General features: G+C 34.5%; 1 protein-coding gene across 9 annotated transcripts in view; it reads right to left on the bottom strand.

Moving 5' to 3' along the window:
• Positions 1–247: 247 nt before the first annotated feature.
• Positions 248–18,821, bottom strand: part of WDHD1 (WD repeat and HMG-box DNA binding protein 1) — an 80,663-nt gene continuing 62,089 nt past the window's right edge. For 7 of the 9 annotated variants that reach the window (XM_073211216.1, XM_073211217.1, XM_073211218.1 and 4 more), the window contains 10 exons: positions 11,730–11,844; positions 10,966–11,097; positions 9,407–9,618; positions 9,193–9,311; positions 8,977–9,033; positions 7,017–7,054; positions 6,443–6,613; positions 5,705–5,835; positions 2,784–2,922; positions 248–1,057 (listed from right to left, as the gene is read on the bottom strand). In XM_073211216.1, coding sequence (XP_073067317.1) covers positions 857–1,057; positions 2,784–2,922; positions 5,705–5,835; positions 6,443–6,613; positions 7,017–7,054; positions 8,977–9,033; positions 9,193–9,311; positions 9,407–9,618; positions 10,966–11,097; positions 11,730–11,844 — 1,315 coding nt within the window. In that variant the 3' untranslated portion in view covers positions 248–856. The remainder of the gene's footprint in view (positions 1,058–2,783; positions 2,923–5,704; positions 5,836–6,442; positions 6,614–7,016; positions 7,055–8,976; positions 9,034–9,192; positions 9,312–9,406; positions 9,619–10,965; positions 11,098–11,729; positions 11,845–18,821) is intronic. The other 2 variants (XM_073211219.1, XM_073211221.1) reach the window with 2 other exon arrangements.

Raw genomic sequence — 18,821 nt, 5'->3', positions numbered from 1 at the left:
AGGACCTAAAATACCTTCTCAACTCTTTAACTATTCTCTTATCAAGGCTTCAAAGACTTGCTCAGAGAAGTACTGCTGATACTGATACAAGGGTATCTTACCAGGAGCAACACTATTAAAACAATACCTTTTTCTCTTCTGTGTGTTCAATGTGTAGCAGAATGGGGGTGGTGATAGAAACTATGGTAGTAAATACAAGATATATTTTCTAGAAACATTTTCATTTCATGTTAAGACCACATCAAGCTAAATATGTAAATGTGAAAGTTTTATTTGTTAAAAAACCAGGCTGTACAGACAGACAACTGAAAGTCAACTAGGAAAAAATTCCCAAAACAGTCTCATCTACAAAATAATTTAACATGTTTAGGGCCCATATTAGAAACACAGCCTCCTCGGTCCAGTCCAGACACAGAAAGAGCAGCCCAAAGTGACACACTTGGAAAGAAGACTGTTGCAGCACTTCCCAATCCACAACATAACAAACGAGGAAGCCCCTAGGAGGTACTTCAATGCTCAGAAGTTTTATTTTGGTAATTTTGAAGGTAATATGCAAAATAAAATTACTTTCCATTGGTACATGCCATTGACCTGAAGTCAGTGACCTCAATCAGAATGCTTCTGAATGGCTTCCATTTGGGGGCAGAGCAATCTGCAGAGATGATAGTTTTTACACATGCTCAGTTACCTATACCAGTATCATTACTCTATTATCTTATAAAACAGTTGTCTTTAAGCTCTTTTAAAAATATATAAGGAGTTTCCTAAAGATTAAAAACAAAAAAAGAAAACAAAAGTCCAGACTCATCAAAGATTGAGTAAAAAGCCAATACTTTCCTAGGGTCACTTCCTTACTCTATTCCAGCTTAAATGCAAAAGCTGACAGTTTCTGGTTGGTAGAAAGATCTAAAGGTTTTTGCTTTTTAGGCAAATTCAGATTCTCCTTTGCTTTTTCTTTCTGGTTTTCAGCTTCATGACTTTCTTCGACAACATGTTTTCGCTTCTTTGCTTCAGTTCCATTAACTGAAGTTCCTCCTTTGGCCTTGGTAGTCCATGCCTTTGTAAAAATATTGAAAGAGAAAAGATTTTTAGGCAGTAACAAAGAAACAGAAGGAAATGATTTCTGTACTTTACCAGACAATATTCCTGTATATAAAGCAGCATTAATTAGCACTTGAATTATTAAGCTAATCATTAAGGGTTCTCGTTGTTAACAAATCTCTAATTATTTAATTGCAGGGCATATTAAAAAATTTACATTCTACCTCTATGATATGTCAATCTAAACTCTGCTTACATTTAACCATACCAGTGCAAGTATTGTTTGAATGAAATATTTAATTTCTGATTTATTATAGATTCATATGTAGTTATAGGAAAAACAAGAAAGATCCTGTGTACCCTTTACCCAGTTTCCCCCAATAGTAGCATCTTGCGAAACTGTAGTGCAATATCACAATCAGGATATTGACATTGATATTTCCCTTTTTATTTCTACTCATTTGTATTTAATTCTATTGTACATTCACGTATATTCCACTACACTCAAGATACAGAACAGTTCCATCACTACAAGGATCCCTCATGTTGCCCCCACAACCCACCCACCCCTGGCAAGTAGTACTCTGTTCTTCATCACTATCACGTTGTCATTTCAGGGAAGTTATGTACAGTATATATTCTTTTGGGATCGGCTTCTATTCACTAAACAAAAATCTCACCAATTCACTCATTTCATCTGTCTCTTACATCTCTTTTATTTATAAGTTGTTCCTCCTCCTTTATTTCCCTTTCCTTTTATTTATTGTAGAAAAGGGACCCTTTGGGCTGTAGAATTTCTCACCTTAACAAACTAGATTTAAATAAATATTTAAGGTACTCTAAAAATACTGATTTTTGTTTCAAAAACATAATCACAACTTCTATCAAGTCTCTTTCTCTTGATTGCTGCACGAAGTCCTATTCATTCAGATGCCTTTTATCTAATTCTTTAGAATTTTATCTTTTTATAAATATTAATAAAAAATGAGAAACACAAAGTTGCTGATGATCCTTAATGAGGCTAAAGGTGGTCAGAACAGTTTCTAGCTCCCTCATTTTACAGTACCTTTATCTATAAAACCCAGTTTACTGAGGCAAATATCTACATCAGTAGGTGCCTATGATGTTACAATGCCATCCCTGGGGAAGTGAGGTCCAAGGATTTCATTGATATATTCCTGCATTGCAAAAGAAAGGCGCTCCTAGCCTCCCTTCACGTGGCAGACCTCCCTTCATGTGGCAGAAATTTATGTAAGAAGCAATAGGTAAAAGGCACCTGTCCTAATTTCCATGTGAAAGGCTGGAACATAACACCAGTTTTTCCTCAAAAGCAGTACTCTCATTTACCATTCATTGTGTAAGTGAACAGCAATGTAAAAAATTCTGCTCACAAGGACCCTAAAGTGGTAGCAGTAGTGCAAAAATATGAATTGATTTCATTTTTATTTATTAATTTTATTTGCTTTTGACTTATAAATAATGTGCTTTTTCTTGGGGTATTCTCTTGATTTACAATATGCAGAAACTTATACAGATGTAAAAAATATATCTACCAAACTTAACCATCAGCACTAAATAATAATTATTACATATCCATATGTTCAAAGTTAACATTTGTAATTTCCTCTCCATTAAGAGTTCACCAGAATGTATTCAATTTCTAAAAACAGAAAAAGGATTTTCTACAATTCTTAAAATCTGGGAACTTACTAAGATCTCAATCTGAGCACAACTATCCTTACCTCCCTTTCTTCAGCTGACAATACTCTAAATCGAATCATTCCTTCTTTTATTATGTCTGCTTCATCTGAAAAGTCAGGATTGTCAGACAAAATATCACTTCTGTTTTCTTCTAGCCACATCTGGAATCCAGTCTTTGGCCTAAAAGAGCAATTAAATGAAAAAATCTTATACCTAGGACAAATTAAAGTGCTTTATAAATTTTCAGGTCAGTAATTAGCCATTAGTCTCTGCATACCTATATAAAGTAAGAGAAATATAATTAAGTACACTTGTTAATATTTACATTACATATTACTTAAAACTGTCCGACGTTGAGGGGATAATGAACTGAAAAATCCCATGTTAGGTCAGTTCCAAGGGTTTACTCACATTTGTATTTTCCAAGTGCAGCAACCATGAACTCTGCACTTTTAACTCTTATGAATGTTAACAGGTTCAAGGTCTCCAATTTCACTTGTCTTTCTGACCCTGAAATATTCTCCCATATATCCTTGGCACATTATTTCATTTCCCAAACCAGCTATTTGTTACCTTCACTTCTCTCAAGCTCCTTACCTACTCCCCTCACCGTAGCTCTCAAAGCTGACCTGGGAGCACAGGTTCTTTCTGATGTCATCATGTAAAACAGATACAGCACAGCACATTTGTCAATTTTATTAGATTTCACTTCTGACACAAACTGTCTTTAGGTCACAAATGAAGGTTTACACTTAATGCAAATGTTTAATATTTACTGAGTAATGACTTTCTGCTGGATATTGTTCTAAATGTTTTAATGTATTACCTCATTTAATCTACAATAACCTGCGAAGTAGGTACAATTACTATTCCACTGATGAGGAAATCGAGGCCCACCAGACGAAATAACTTACTCCAGGTTACACAGATAGTAAAAGCCAGACCTGGGATATAACAGCCAGATAGTTTGGCTTCCACACAGTCCTCGTACTTAACATACCAGCTATACTGCCTGTCAATGTGGTTGGTGAATGGATCCTAAATAACAAGCTTAAATACAAAGCAAAACTTAGTGGCAAAAATACCAGGGGGAAATGTTTACTATAAATTTTTAAATGGAAACAAAAACATAGGCTATAAAATTACATCTCTAATATAAATCTTGTTATGTATAAAATCCTAACATTACTAAAAAAGGTTAGGATTACCTTTATAAATGAGTAACTGAGTGATTTTTATCTAAACTTTTAAATTTTTAGAAAAACAAGCTATTAAGAAAACATTACTACTATGACTATAACTACTTGCCCAATTTTGAAAATACACAAATTTCAGGTAATCTTAATGTAATTCTACTTTCAGAAAAATAATAGAACAAATCAAAACAAATAGTCATACTTCACAAAGGTTCTTGAATTTTCAAACATTAACTCATTTTAACCAACTTTGGGGCAATGGCACAAATCTAGCTAATAGCATGTAATCCCCCTGCCTCTAGACAGCTGAATTTTAAAAAGAAAACCAAAATAGAACATTTCTCTTCTGATTTAGTGTGCCAACATCTGGGATAAAATATTTAGTTAAGCAGTGATAATTGCTTAACAAGATTTCAATAAATTTTCTGTATAGCCAGTTGAGAGAACAAAAAGTTGGATCTTCTTAAATAAAATTTTCAGTTTAATATCTGAATTAAATTCAAAACAAAATAGGAAAAGTAAAAATCATAACTATCCCTTTAAATTAATCTGGTTAACATGAGATACTGGTTTAATGAGATATTCAATGCTAAAAATGGAATGCTGTCTTTTTCAATTTAATTATTTTAAGTGCATCTAGCATAACAGATAACAATATATTTGGTAGCATATTGCATTGGAGGAGAAATAGGATATGTACAAACAGGAACTCATATTGCTGGAGTTGTACAAAATGATACAGCATCACTGCAGAACAATTTGGCAATATCTATCGGGATTACAAGTGCACATTAACTTCAACCATACAGGAATCCATCTTATAACTATATATGTATATATCTGAGAGAAATGACATTTATATAAAGTTATTCATTACAGTATTTTTTGTACTAGCTAAAGACCAGGAATCACCTTTTGTCTACAAGTAGAGAATTGAATAGATTTTGGTATATCCATTCAGTGGACATAAGAAGATTAAAGAAACTGTTCATGTAGTTTACTTGAAATGATTTGTGAAAGCTCCTGTTAAGTGAAAAAAAAGTACAGAACTAGTGTGTATGCCACCATTTCTATAAAACTAAAAAATCCCTAAAAAATAGATGAATGTGTTTCTACATGTATGTAACAATTCTGGAAAGCTATATAAGAAATTTGTTGCAATGACTATTTGTGGAGAGGGGAACTGGGTGAATAGGAACAAAATTTACTACTCATCACATATTTTTTTCTGGTATCATTAATGTATAATTACAAGAGCAAAATTATGGTTACTAGACTCCCCCCATTATCAAGTCCCCACCACATACCCCATTACAGTCACTGTCCATCAGTGTAGTAAGATGCTATAGAATCACTACTTGTCTTCTGTGTTATCCTGCCTTCCTCTCACGTATCTTTTTTATATCTTTTGACTGCTTCTCCCATGTAACTATACTATTTTAAAACAAACAAAATGAATTATAAAATATAGTGTCCCAATAAAATATATCTACAATTTAAAACATATATATAATTTGTCAAAGTATACTTTAATAAGTAATCTAAATAGACATTAATGTCAATTTGTCAAAACATATTTTAATAAGTAATGTAAACAGACAATACTTGTGGCTTTCTTAAAATACCAATTGTTCACAATGTCCACTACCAACGTCAATGTATTATTTATAATAATGAATGACAGAGATGCATAATTTCATATTGCTCCTTCTGTATGCCTTTTACTGGTATACTTCATCTTGAGAATAATAAAGCTATGTACTGACCTTTGGTTTTCAGTGTTTTGAGAACACAAAGATGGGGCTTCAGAAGATGAATTTTTAGGATTTTCTTCTTTCATTTCCTCAGTCTTATCAGATTGGGAAGTTTTTTTCTGGAAATAGGATACTGCAGATGGCTTTAAAACAAACAAGATGAGTACTGCAATAAAATCTAGTATGATTTTACGTTACAAGCTCAAGTTTTGAAAAATGTGGAAAAATATTTATTATTCTTTAGAATTCTTATATTAATATGTGAAGTCCTGAGGTTCTCAGTTGAAAATATATGTGCACACATACCAAAAATAAAAACATATTTCAAATTCCATGTTTTATAAATGAGTAAAATTACATGAAATGGAAAAGATAAACAATAGATCTACTGTACTGATGACAAATCTGGGATGAAATCTGGAAGGCAAAAATCAGAATATAGAACTAGGAAACATGAGGGCAAGGTACTACACCAGTCTCATTAAAAAGGGTTATGTATTAGCACTAGCTGGGAAATTAAAAAAAAAACCACCACCACCCAGAGAGATGCCTGAGTCCTGGGAGCCTGGGTATACATGTATTTTAAAAGTGATACTGAAACAAAACCAGGATTGAGAACTCTATCCTCAGTAGATAATCAATTATAAAAAACTGGGACCTCCTGTCCCATACCTGAAACAGTAAACAAACTAAAGTAAGACAAACAGATCACATGCTGCTTATTATAGATGTGGGCAGTTGAAATAGTACCTGCTTAGACTTTGGCTTTGGAACTAGAGGCTTTATAACTGGAGACTTTTCACTGTTCGTAGCTCGACTAAGTGCAGCAGACTTCTTGTATGATTTGTCCATATTGTCTAAAATATTAGTTGAACGTACTAAATTCACTGAAACAGCTGACTCTTTGGAATTAGCTGTTACCTAAAGAGCAAACTAGTATTAGCACTTTATGTTTAAAGAAGAAAAAGAACCCCAAGAGATTTACTTTCCTTTAAATTTCTGTTAAGTTGGTATGGTAGTCTCATCTTTGGAAATGAGTACAGCTGGTACAATCCAAATTATGATTGATGCGTATATTCCCAAATACCACATCCCCAAGAGAAACAGGCAGTATTTTTCAAGACCATAGGTACTTAGAAGTCAAGTAGAAAATGTATCTTCTAACCCAAGTGTGAACTAATGCTACTTTCATCTCTGTTTTTACAAAGATCTGCTTTAGTTTTTAATGCCTCCAAGTCTGGGGAGGGTCATCTGGTGGTTTATACAGAAGTATTTCTCTGGAAATGTATTTAAATAATAGCAAATATCACAGGAAAGAGTTTACCTTGAAGGGGTTTACTCGTCCTTGGTTGCTAGAGGTAACTGCATAAGAAAGAAACCTTCACTTAATAGTGGTAAAACACAGATTTCTGACTTCTACACTAGATGAAATATTTTAATCTGTATTATATGAAAATGAATGTACTACTCAACTTGAAAACTATCAACTACATATAACCTCCTTCCTATTTCCAAGACAGAATAAAAGCTATTAGATGGGAATTATCCCAACTTGCCACTATGAAACATACGAACCCAGTAGGTATAGATCTATTCTTGCTCCTGTTAGCATAGAAGAACAGTGCCTTATGTTAGCCAAGGTTAATCATTTCTCTACTTGTGCTCTAGATCCCACCCCCTCCTGCTTTGTTAAGAAACTTGTCCTATCAATGGCTATACCATCTTTGACTGTGCCCTCTTTATTGGCTGCTCAAGTTTCCTAACTTCAACAAACAGAAAACAAGCCCTCTACTCCACATCTCCTTCACCCACCATTTTTTCTCTTGGGCCCTATATGGCAAATTTCTCAAAAGCTGTCTATATAGCTATTCCTATTTCTTTACTGCTCGTGTGTTCCAACATCCAAAATTATACGGCTTCTACCCCTACTACCCTAAAGGATCTGCCCTTGTTAAGAACTCAGTGTTATGTGGCAAATCTGGTGGATATTTTTCAGTCATCACCTTATTTGATCTCTCAATAGCATTCCACAAGCTGAGTGTTCCTTTCTTCTTGATATTCTCTCCTCCCTTGATTTCTGAGATACCACATTCTCTGGCTTACGTCCTTCCTCTCTGGTATCATCCTTTTGTGATGGTTCCTCCTCTTCTATGTAACATTTAAATGCTGGGGATTCCATAGGCCAAAGTGCATTTTTCTTCTCACTTCACATCTCTCCCACGGCTCACTCACCCATGACCATGGCACAAATTGCTATACTTACACCAATGATTTTTACTTTTTATCTCCTTCTCAGACTACTTTCCTGAGCTCCTGGCCCAGGTATCCAACAGTAATTCATCATCCTCCTATCTAAACCTATATTTCCCTAGTGTTCCTTGACTCAGTAAATGGCATCATCATTCATTCAAATATTCTAACCAGAAACCAAGAGTCAATTTTTATACCATGAACTTCCACACACTCTAGGTCACCTTCAGAAACACCTCTTCAATTCTTCCCATTCTTTCTACCACAATCATCATCACCTCCCTAGTCCAAGCCACTATTCAATCTCATGTGGACTGCCTCAGTAGTCTCCTTATAGGCACTCCTGTGCTGTGCTAAGCCCCTGCTTTAAGTCTACAAGGTCCCTACAAGCTTCCCAGGGACCTTAGAATAAAGATCAGAATCATTACTATGGCCTACACAGATCTACATGATTTGATTTCTGCCCATCACTCCAAAACCATTCAACACTGCTTTCTCTTTGTTTTCTGTGCTCTTCACACCACTTTCAATGTCTTCATAGATGCTGTTCCTTAAGCCCACATGCTTTTCCTCTGCTTCTGCTCCCACCCACCTTTGCCATTCATCCTTCGGATCTCTGCTTTAAACACTCCATGAGGCCTTTCCTGGGGTCCCAACCTACCCCCCACTGCTGATGAGATTACAGACACCCATTATATATGATCTCTTAATATTCTGTATACATTTTTAAGGGTAATTTTTTTTTTTACCAAAGTTAATATATGTATGCAATTTAAAGTCAATTGGTAATATTAGGTTCACACAGGGAGCTACCATGAATGTCTGGCTGACTTCTGTATCTCTCATCCAGTCAAATACCTGATATACAATAGGCATTTAGTAAATATTTATAAAATGACCACAGTTTCACAAACAATGTCTCTTATTTAAAAAACAAAAGGCCCTAAAGGATATAGTATATTTGAGTAGATACATCACTTTAAAGATTACTTGCAAATTTTCCTTGATATTATGAAATCACAAATATCTCCTACCTGACTTAATAGCTGGCACATCAGAGGAATTTGCACTTTTGGAAAATGGGTTCTGTCCTATGGAATAATTGAGAAGATAAAGTCATTCTTTATAATCAACAATTAGCAAAAATGTCTTGAAAAAATCTGGGTATAAATTAGCCTCAGCCAAGTAAAATGGGTAAAGCCACACACATGACATTTCTCACCTTTACAATGCTTTAAAAAGTATCTTACCAGGCTTCTGTGTTTCTGGCTTTTCTTCTACATCATCAGTTTCTCCACTGTCCTCTGCATCTTTCTCAACCTGAGTTTGGCACCATGGCTGGCTCCCCTCTGTAGCACTATCACTGTAACTGAAAGACAGTAATATTATTCAATAAAGAGCTATGTAAAGACCAATTTAATATTTAGGATGGTTAAGAAACATTAAACATGGCATACTTCTTACCCAGCACCCAACTTGTTTCTGAAGTCCTCCTCCCCTTCCACCTGGGTTATTGCCAATTCTGCCGCCTTCTTTACAGCCAGCTCACCAAGTCTTTGGGCCAATATTAATCTCCGAGAACGAGAAGCATATTTAATTGCAAAATTCACAACATTTTGAGTCATTAGATCAGCAAGTTCCACACAACGAAATTCCCGTTGCAGTTTACAAGAAAGCTAACACAAAAAGGAAAAAATAAATAAAATGAAATAACATTAAGTGAAACTTTTTAAAAATAAAAGAATGATACTACTAATGAAAATGAGATAACAGCTTTCTAGATACTGTATCTCACTGTTTCTAAGGTGCTCATTTTTATACATATTAACATCTCTGAAATTGGGAAGCACCTTAACAATTAATGGTGGGTCAGTTTAACTGGCAGTTACTTTTTTTCTGTCTCAGTGGCTTAAATAAATAAAAGAATTTTATAATCAGTAGTAGCTCAGATTCAATGAAATATGGCATATTACTTCAATCTATTAATTACAAGAGATTCATTTAAAATTCAATTGCAGTTCTCTTAAACTTGTTTTCCCATCCATCCCCCACCTACCCTCACCAAATAGGGTAGCAAATTCAAAGAAGGAATAAATTGTAAATTATTTGTTTTTACTTTGCCCAGAATTGGCACACAAATGCTAAGTGAATATGGGTGGCGCAAGTAGATTTAACCATCAGTTTTTAAGTGTGATTGTTTATGATCTCCAACTACCAGAAAGAGAAATACAACTTCCAAATTAATAGCTTACTTTTCTTGCTCTATTTTTTAGACCTAACAATATAAAACAAAGGGCATTCATTGAATGTCTAGAAAACACTATTTTTCTTTTGGTAAGAATTCCAAAAACTCAAAGTAAGGTGACTCACATACAATGTGAGGAAAATTAATACTTCAAAGACTACTAAGGGTCCTGTAATTCATAGTATTATATTCCTCTCCATAAACCAACCTGGAGTGAGGACACAAACATGGACCTTATGTTTCAAAAAGTTCACTTATCTCCAAATATTCAAGGCACCAAACTTGGTCACTGGTTTCTCTACAGACAAACTTTTGTCACACACAGTTGCACAAGAGGATGATAAAAGAGAGGCATATCTAAAAGCCTTATCAAAGTTCTTAAGCATGTCCAACCTTGGACGTCTTAAAGTTCACACTCAAACTTTATTTACTGCATGATAGGAGCAGGAGCTAGAGTCAGGTCTCAAACTTTAGTAAGCATCAAAATCTCCCAGAAGGTCTATTAAAACACAGGCCAGTGGGCAAAAGGCCAAAAGGGAGGGAGCACCAGAACAGTTTATTTTTACCTATGGTCTTAGAAGCAAGACAATGTTTTAAATATTTTAACTTCAACATCAACTGGGGAACAAGTTTTAAGGAAGAAAAACACCACTAGATACAACTTAAGAATTTGAGGCTGTGGAACTCAGTTCTAATTCACTCTATTCACATCACTTAAGAAATTCAACCTGTAGGAAAGCACTTAACCTTAATTTTTCAGTATATTTATTTTACTCACCGCAAGCATTTTCATTAAAAGACTCTGCTGTTCTTTTATTGCTTGACTTTTAGTGCTTTTTTCATATTCATAACCATTTTTAGCTAAATAATCCAGGTAATTGTGAAACATAACTGAACGCCAAAATTGTTCCTATGGAAGTGGAAAAAATTGCTTAGAGTCAACTATCAGCATAATACCAGTCAAGTGTTAAATATTTATCTTAAGATACTAGTTTCTGAGTAAAATATTTTCTGGAATACTCCTTATTTTGTAATTCAAATTCTAATGTAATTCTACAACTTGACCCCATCTTTAGAAAAATTCAGATTTCAAACACTTCCTATCTATCAGTTAATGCTCAGAGAACTTGGTAAATGAGTTTTTTAGAAACTCCTCATTTGTTTCTTGTTTAGAATAACTAACTGAAGGATTTCAAATGACCTTCGATGACACAGGGCTACAACCAGGGTACGACAAGCCAGTTACCTATGGTGCAGAATTTATGGAGGCATGCTCTCTGAGGCACTTGTCCAACTTTGAGGGTAAGTGCCTTACCCAAGGTGAGGCCCTGACCTACACACCCATTTACCTCATAGACAAAGTCCCTGGGAGCAGCGTGGCAATCAGGTGCCTTGGCAATCATAAGATAGTCCTCCTCCCTCCCTGCTACTGCTATTTAATTATAAGGCAATGACTACTCAACATTGGTCATCAGGATAATTTTTTGATGTCTTTGTTGCAGGCAGTGTATTACCAAATTCAGTGTCAAGATTCCCACATACCTCCATTTGTCCTTTCTCTGTTGCAGTCTGACAGTAAGGAAGTTTAAAGGGTAATATAGCTACAGCAGGGCGTGGAAGGGTGGGAGGAAACTGAGCACCTTTGCAAGGAATGCACCTGTCAATAAAGAAAAGATTTTATTATAAAATCTTTGCAAAGTATAAAAATGGCTAAAATATGAAATTTCTAAAAGTTAGTAACCTGGAGTAATATTCCAGTAGCTGGCTTAATAATATACAACAAATTCCTCTTTACAAAAAGTACTGTAGACCTGATGAGGAATAAAATCTATCCCTTCACATATTTCAGGAGTTTCAAAAATCCCTCCTCACATCAGTTTAATTAAATGCAATGACTAAAAGTGAAATCAGCTCTCTTCAGATTTTCCTTAGCACACTGCCCACTTTTAAAATATAGTAATTGTGCCATATACTTATTATTGAATAGGTGTTCCCAAACAGGTCACCCTAAGATTAAATGTTGATAAAGCATATTTACTTTTGGTTTGGGAATACTTGGTACTATTGGCAGAAAATGTCAAATAAGAGAAAAATATGGTTGAATGTCCAATACAGATAAGAGATTAGATATTGTTAGATTTGGTGAGTGAGGCAGAAAATCCAGTATCATTAAAAAGGTTGTAAGGTATATTTCCTCTGAGAAATTAAAGATTGCCATGTGTGGGAACAGCTCAGAGGACAAGGGCTTTGTCTAAACCTTTTCTTACTAGAAATTATAAGGCATTCAGAGATGCCCATCAGGATGAGTACTAACATAATTTATTAATTAAAAAGCATTCATTAATCACAGAATGATTTATATACATAGAATATGCATAGAATAGTCTTTTAACTTACAGACTCCAAATTTATAAGACAATCACTGGAAAACCATGACTGCACACTGTAAGTGCTATTGGCAAATTTTCTAATATTCATAAAGTCATTTTAAAAATACAGTACCATGTTCAGTGCATACTAATAGCCATTCATTTAATTTATGGTACAGCCTTTTAGCCAGGTCTTTAAATTATGACTTTCTTGAAGGGAAAAAATTAAATAGAAATTAGATCATTGGGTTAAATTTTTTTTCCCCATAAGTATCTTCCAGTATTATCAAATACTCACTAGGGTAGTTAAAAAATAAGTTAAGTGGCAATACCCAGGAATCTTTTTCAAACTACAAAGGCCCCCCCCTTCCTAGTAAGATTTGAATATACCTGTTTTTAGAGGTATATTCATTAATAAAACATGTTTTTAGAGTTCCAATATTTATGAACACGCAAGTCCCTTTTTTTCTTCCTCCTCCCCTTTTATGATTTCACATACATCAGTGGTTTTCACCACACACTACACACAACTAGGTGGCAGTGTGAATACTTAAAGAGTTTGAAAAATCTCATGGCAATTCTGTCATGCACCTATTCGCAAAAACCAGGGGTTTCAGTCATGCACAATAGAAGACAGAACATATACATTCAGAAAAAACAGTTAATATATATGTACATTAACAAAACTAGGGGGAACACTAGGAGTAATCTTAACACTCTTTTTCTATAAAGTGACTTAACACTGTCTTGTTTAAAAACATTTTACAGCTTAAATACTTTTTTGATTCAATTACAGTAAGCAATTATCACAAAGAAAAATTTACAAGGGTTTTATTACTAGTTTTTTAAAAGTCACATTTACATCAAAGCAGAGAACCAATTAACATTTCTTATCCTCTTCTTAGCTTTAAAGACTTGAAGAAAAAAAAACCTTTTCTCTGTTAAATATCCCTTTCATAGAAGAAAAAGAGGAAGAAAATAACTCATTTTATTTCTAACTTGGGATTTGCCTACAATGAATGACTTCCCTGGAAACTATGTGGCTAAACCATTTGGAGAAGAATATGTGAAAAAGTAAACCACAGTTTACTAAGGAGACAAAACTGTTCCAATTACTTTTCAAATAAATCACAGTTTATTCTCATTTTATTAAGAGTTGAAAAATATAAAACTAGAGAAAACTGGGGTCAATGTCCAGATTAAGCTTCCCCCAGTCAGCCTGCTTTGTCTTCCGTCTTGCACTGGACTCTTTCCTGCATTCAAAGGGACTTTGTTCAGATCTCTTTTAAAACACTTTCTCGGGAGTAGATAATGTTTTACCAGCTAATTCTTCCAGGCTGGCCTTATTTATCGTTGTGCAGCATAGCATATACAGTCAGTACTATAATAAACATTTGTTAAACGAACATAACTCAAAAGAAAAAAGTTTTGTTTTTAAGCATATTAAATAACTCCAAAGAGTTTTTAAAAACTAAAGAGAAAAAGAAGGTTGATGTTTATAGGGATCAAATTAGACTGTAGCACACAAAATTAGTAAACTCTCATTTATATATTAACCAGTAGTGAAAAAATATTCAGAGGAAACAATAAAGACAGCTTTTGCTAAACTGAAGTTCATTTCAAACAGAGATAGAAGTGATACTTCTACAAATCAGTAATTAATCATATTCATAACTAAAGGCAGGTATTTTTACTAATTCAAATTAATTTTTAAAAAATATTTTTTAACAAAAAGTATTCCCTCACCAAAAAGCAAGTATACATACTGCTGAATCTGGGTTAGAAAATACATTTAATATGAAAAGATTAAAGTAAAGGTATCATTAACAATGAAATACAAGGCTAAATGCCATTAAGTAAAGATGGTAAGAAAACTACAGTTGTTGTAATTAATAGCTGACATTCAGTAAACATTCACTAAGGGCCAGGCACTGTCTTATACACAGCTACATATTATCTCACTCCATCCTCACAGCAATTCTGTAAGATGGGTACTAGTTTCACCCTTCCTTCAGAAATGAGGAAACAAGAGATATAGGAGCATCTTAGGGTCATGGCCGGGGCTACAGAGTGCAGTTCAGCTAGGGTACCACAGCGAGCAGTGTGACTAAAGCCCAAGCTTTGGATCACTATGAACATGGCCTTTCCAGAAGAATACGGGGCTCACTCAAAAAACCAACACTCAGAGCTTCCTTAGAAGCAGTAGAGATTTAAATGAACACCAGGGTGAATTTTCTGATAGCAAGGATAGGTAAGACTCATTAAACACAGCCTCAGGCTACTAAAGGTGGTTCTAGAATTCCCTTCCCTAGTCTTTTATGTACCTCTATCCACATGAAGGAAATTAATCATTTCTAAATGTGTCTAAATGACAAGCTGGTATGAGTACACTAAGCCATACTGAGAAATGTAGTTTCCAATCTTTGAAACATACTCGTTTATTCTTACAGAATAAATCCAGGAAAAAAATGAAAACCATTCTGATCAATTTATCACAGTATGGACAAACACATACATTTTTATGAACAGACTTTTCACCATTCCTTCTCAGTGTTTCAAATGTTTGCCACATGAGACTCCCCTCAGTAATTCAATTAGTCTCTCCTAACTGAAGCTAGTCCTTAAGAAAGAACTGTTTATTTTTTCAGTGGAGTTACCAACTCAATTTCCATATATTTCAGAACAGAAAAGACAGTAACTTTTTTGTCACTGGCTAGCTGTGTGATCTCAAGTTACTTAATCTTTTTGGACCTCAGTTTTCTCATCTGTAAAAATTAGAGAGAAGGACTGGGAATGAAAGCGAACTGGACCAGAAAAACTGGTGGCTTCCGTATTTTCATCACTGTAGGGCTGCTGAGCTATTGCAGTGTCCTTGCATTCACAAAGGCACCATGAATTGTGTGCAGACTGAATTTAAAAAGTTTCTACTTTATGTTCTAGAATTTTCACATTCATGTAGATGATGTAACTTATAAATACAAATTTATGTTAAAATGTAATTTTTTAGGTCTATAGAAGCTTTGTTATGGATACTTTCTATCAACTGGTACTAAATGTAGATGCTACTATTATTTGTAGGTCATAAAATGTTTTGACACTGAAAGGGCTCTTACTTAAAAAAGTCAGGAGCCACAGGCCTAGACAATTTCTAATGTTCTTCCAAGTCTAAAAGCTGTAATTTAGACTCCATTATTTCTTTATCCCCTGTTGAATTAAATGGTTACACATTACCAGCTGTAATTATCTTATATTTTAATGAGAGTTAAAACTCTGCAGATCTTGAGTGAAAAGCAGATAAAGAAAGCCAGTTACATAAATTACTCGGGGGTGTACAAAAATTAAACTTGATAAAATATTTACAATATTAAGTTGAATTAAAAAAATATTCATTACAAATGAATAATTTTACATATTTCCTTAAAGTAACAACATTAACAAATGAATCCTTACTTCAATAAACTTTAGATGGAATAATAAAAATCCTCATAGCTTCAAAACTTAACCCATATTAAGATAAAATATGAATTCTTTCATTCAAATTACAAAATAACTCGATTTCTAAAAATGGATACGCAAGAAATTCCTGAGAACAACACCCTAAGAACTCTTAAAAAAAACAGTTAATTAATATACTCCTTCTGATACTAAATATGTTAATAGTGAAATAATCTGGAGATTTCTAAAAGACACACAGAAATAATAACCAGCAATTCCTCCACAGTTCTACTACATTCAATTTTGTATCCTCTAGGAAGATTCCATCTTCCCTTCTCAAATGTCCCACACTGCCAACCACTGCCTTCAAAAACACCCTGGACCTTGTTTCATAATCTGCCACCAAACCAGAAGCCATCAGATAGGAATTCCTATCACCTTTCATCTACCAAATCTATCTACATTTCTGCCTATTTTCTTCCCTCTCATTTCAACTGATAAAATGTGTTATCTTCCTATTTTAGACAGGTAGTCTAAAATCTATTAGCTTTTCTTTTGATGATTTTAATTTAATTCCTTTGGTTGTCTCCTTTTCTTCCATTGTGAAACTCACGCTTTACTGAATTCAGTCATTCCCTATTCTCCACTACTCCCTCCCCTTCAAGTCCCTGGCAATCAGGAATCTACTTTTTGCCAATAGATTTGCCTATTCTGCACATTTCACATAAATGAAATTATATAGTATGTAGCATTTTGTGTCTAGCTTCTTTCATTTGTGTAACATTTTCAAGGTTTTCATCCATGTCATAGCATGTATCAGTATTTCATTCCTTATAGTTCAATAACATCCCATTGCACGGATATACCACATTTTAGTTATCCATTCATCAGCTGATGGACATTTGCATTGTTTCCACTTTTTAGCTACTATGAATAAATCTATGAACATTCAAATACAAGTTTTTATTTTATATGGACATGTTTTCTCTTGATTATATAACTAGGAGTAAGAAGAGCTGGTCATATTATAACTTCATGTTTAACCTTTTGAGGAACTACCAAACTGTACCATTTTACATCCTCACCCACCAATGTCTGAGGTTTCCAATTTCTCCACATCCTCACCAACACTTGACACTGTCCATTTTTTGGATTATATCTATCCTAGTGGGTATCATGTGGTTATCTTTGTGGTTTTGATTTGCATTTCCCCACTAACTAATGATGCTTTCATGTGCTTAGTGGCTATGAGTATATCTTTTCTGGAGAAATGTCTATTCAAATTCTTTGCCTTATTTTTTAATTATCTTTTTTTTTAGTTTTAGGAGTTCTTTATATATTCTAGGTACATGTCTCTTACCACATACATGATTTGCTTCACCCTTTTAAAAAAGTTACAACTTATTCTAGGGTACAGATGTACAGAACAAGTTTCTTTATTCTACTAATGGAAGCTTGGGTTTTCAATCTTTGGCTAATATTAACAACCTTACAATGTAGGGTATCTTTTACATCTACCATTCCCACATGTGCAAAGAGTGTCCTTCCTAAGCTTTAATATGCACATGAATCCCATGAAGATCTTGTTAAAATTCAGGTTCTGACTCAATAGGTGGCATGTGATGCCTGAGACTCAGCATTTCTAATAGGCTCCCTGATGACACTGAAGCTCCCTGGTGACACTGGTCCATGAATCATTCTTTAAATAGCAAGTATTATTGAAGACAGAACTATTGAGTCAAAGGGCATATGGATGTCTAACTCTGGAGAGATATTAAAGACAGAACTACTGAGTCAAAGGGCATATGGATGTCTAACTCTGGAGAGATATTAAAGATAGAACTACTGAGTCAAAGGGCATATGGATGTCTAACTCTGGCAGTTCTTGACAAATGCCTTTCATAGGCATTGTAACCAATTTAAACTCCATTAACAATGCATAAACATGATTCTTTCCCCCCAGTCTCACCAACTGTTACCAAATTTTCAGATTTTCCTAATTTGTTAGGTAAAAAGAGAATTCTCATTTTAGTTTCATTTGTAGTTACCTTATTTTGAGTGGGCATTCATCATCTTTTCTTACATTTGAGAGCCACTTTTATTTCCCTGACTACTGCTCTTTCTCAAAAGAGTCTCCACTTACAGCTTCTGAGATGTGATTCTCATATTAGTTAATCCTCCTTTTTCTCACTGAAAGCTCCTACCCCAAAACCTTACCTCTAAGTTCTGGAATTCTTAGAGCTTGGTTCTGAAACATTTTTTATTTTTTCTTTCTTCTAAGTGAGCTCAATTATTATTATGACTTTAAATACCTTCTATATTCTGGTGATTCCCAAATTTCTATCTCCAACCAAAACTTCCTCTCTGAACTCTCATCATATATTCCAGTATCTTCTTGGTATCTCCACTTGGGCATTTTACAGGCATTTCAAACTTAACAAACCACGAGATAATTCACTTTCATCTCCCCTATTTCTATAAATGATATGACCATCCACTTAGTTGCTTTACCTTAAAACCTGAGTATCATTACTGAGTCTTCTTTCTCCCTCCCAACCCTGAATCTACCAGCAAATCCTATTATTTCTATCTTGAGTCGGCATCTCATTTCCACTGCCCCCACAATGGTTCCAGCCATAGTTATAGATCAGCTAGGTGACTGCAAAATCCTCCTCAGTGTTTTTCAATGGAAGTAGCAACAGCATTTGGGATAGAACAATCTGCAGTTCAGCAGAACTGTCCCCCACCTCCAAGACATTCAACAACCCTGGCCCCAGCTCTCTAAATGCCAGAGTGACCCCCTAATCATTGTGGCAGCTAAAAACAATGT

The sequence above is a fragment of the Manis javanica genome, chromosome 8, assembly GCF_040802235.1.
Source record: "Manis javanica isolate MJ-LG chromosome 8, MJ_LKY, whole genome shotgun sequence".
Classification (NCBI taxonomy): Eukaryota; Metazoa; Chordata; class Mammalia; order Pholidota; family Manidae; genus Manis; species Manis javanica.
The sequence above is the reverse complement of the archived record's forward strand: the minus strand, read 5'-3'. Positions and strand labels throughout refer to the sequence as shown.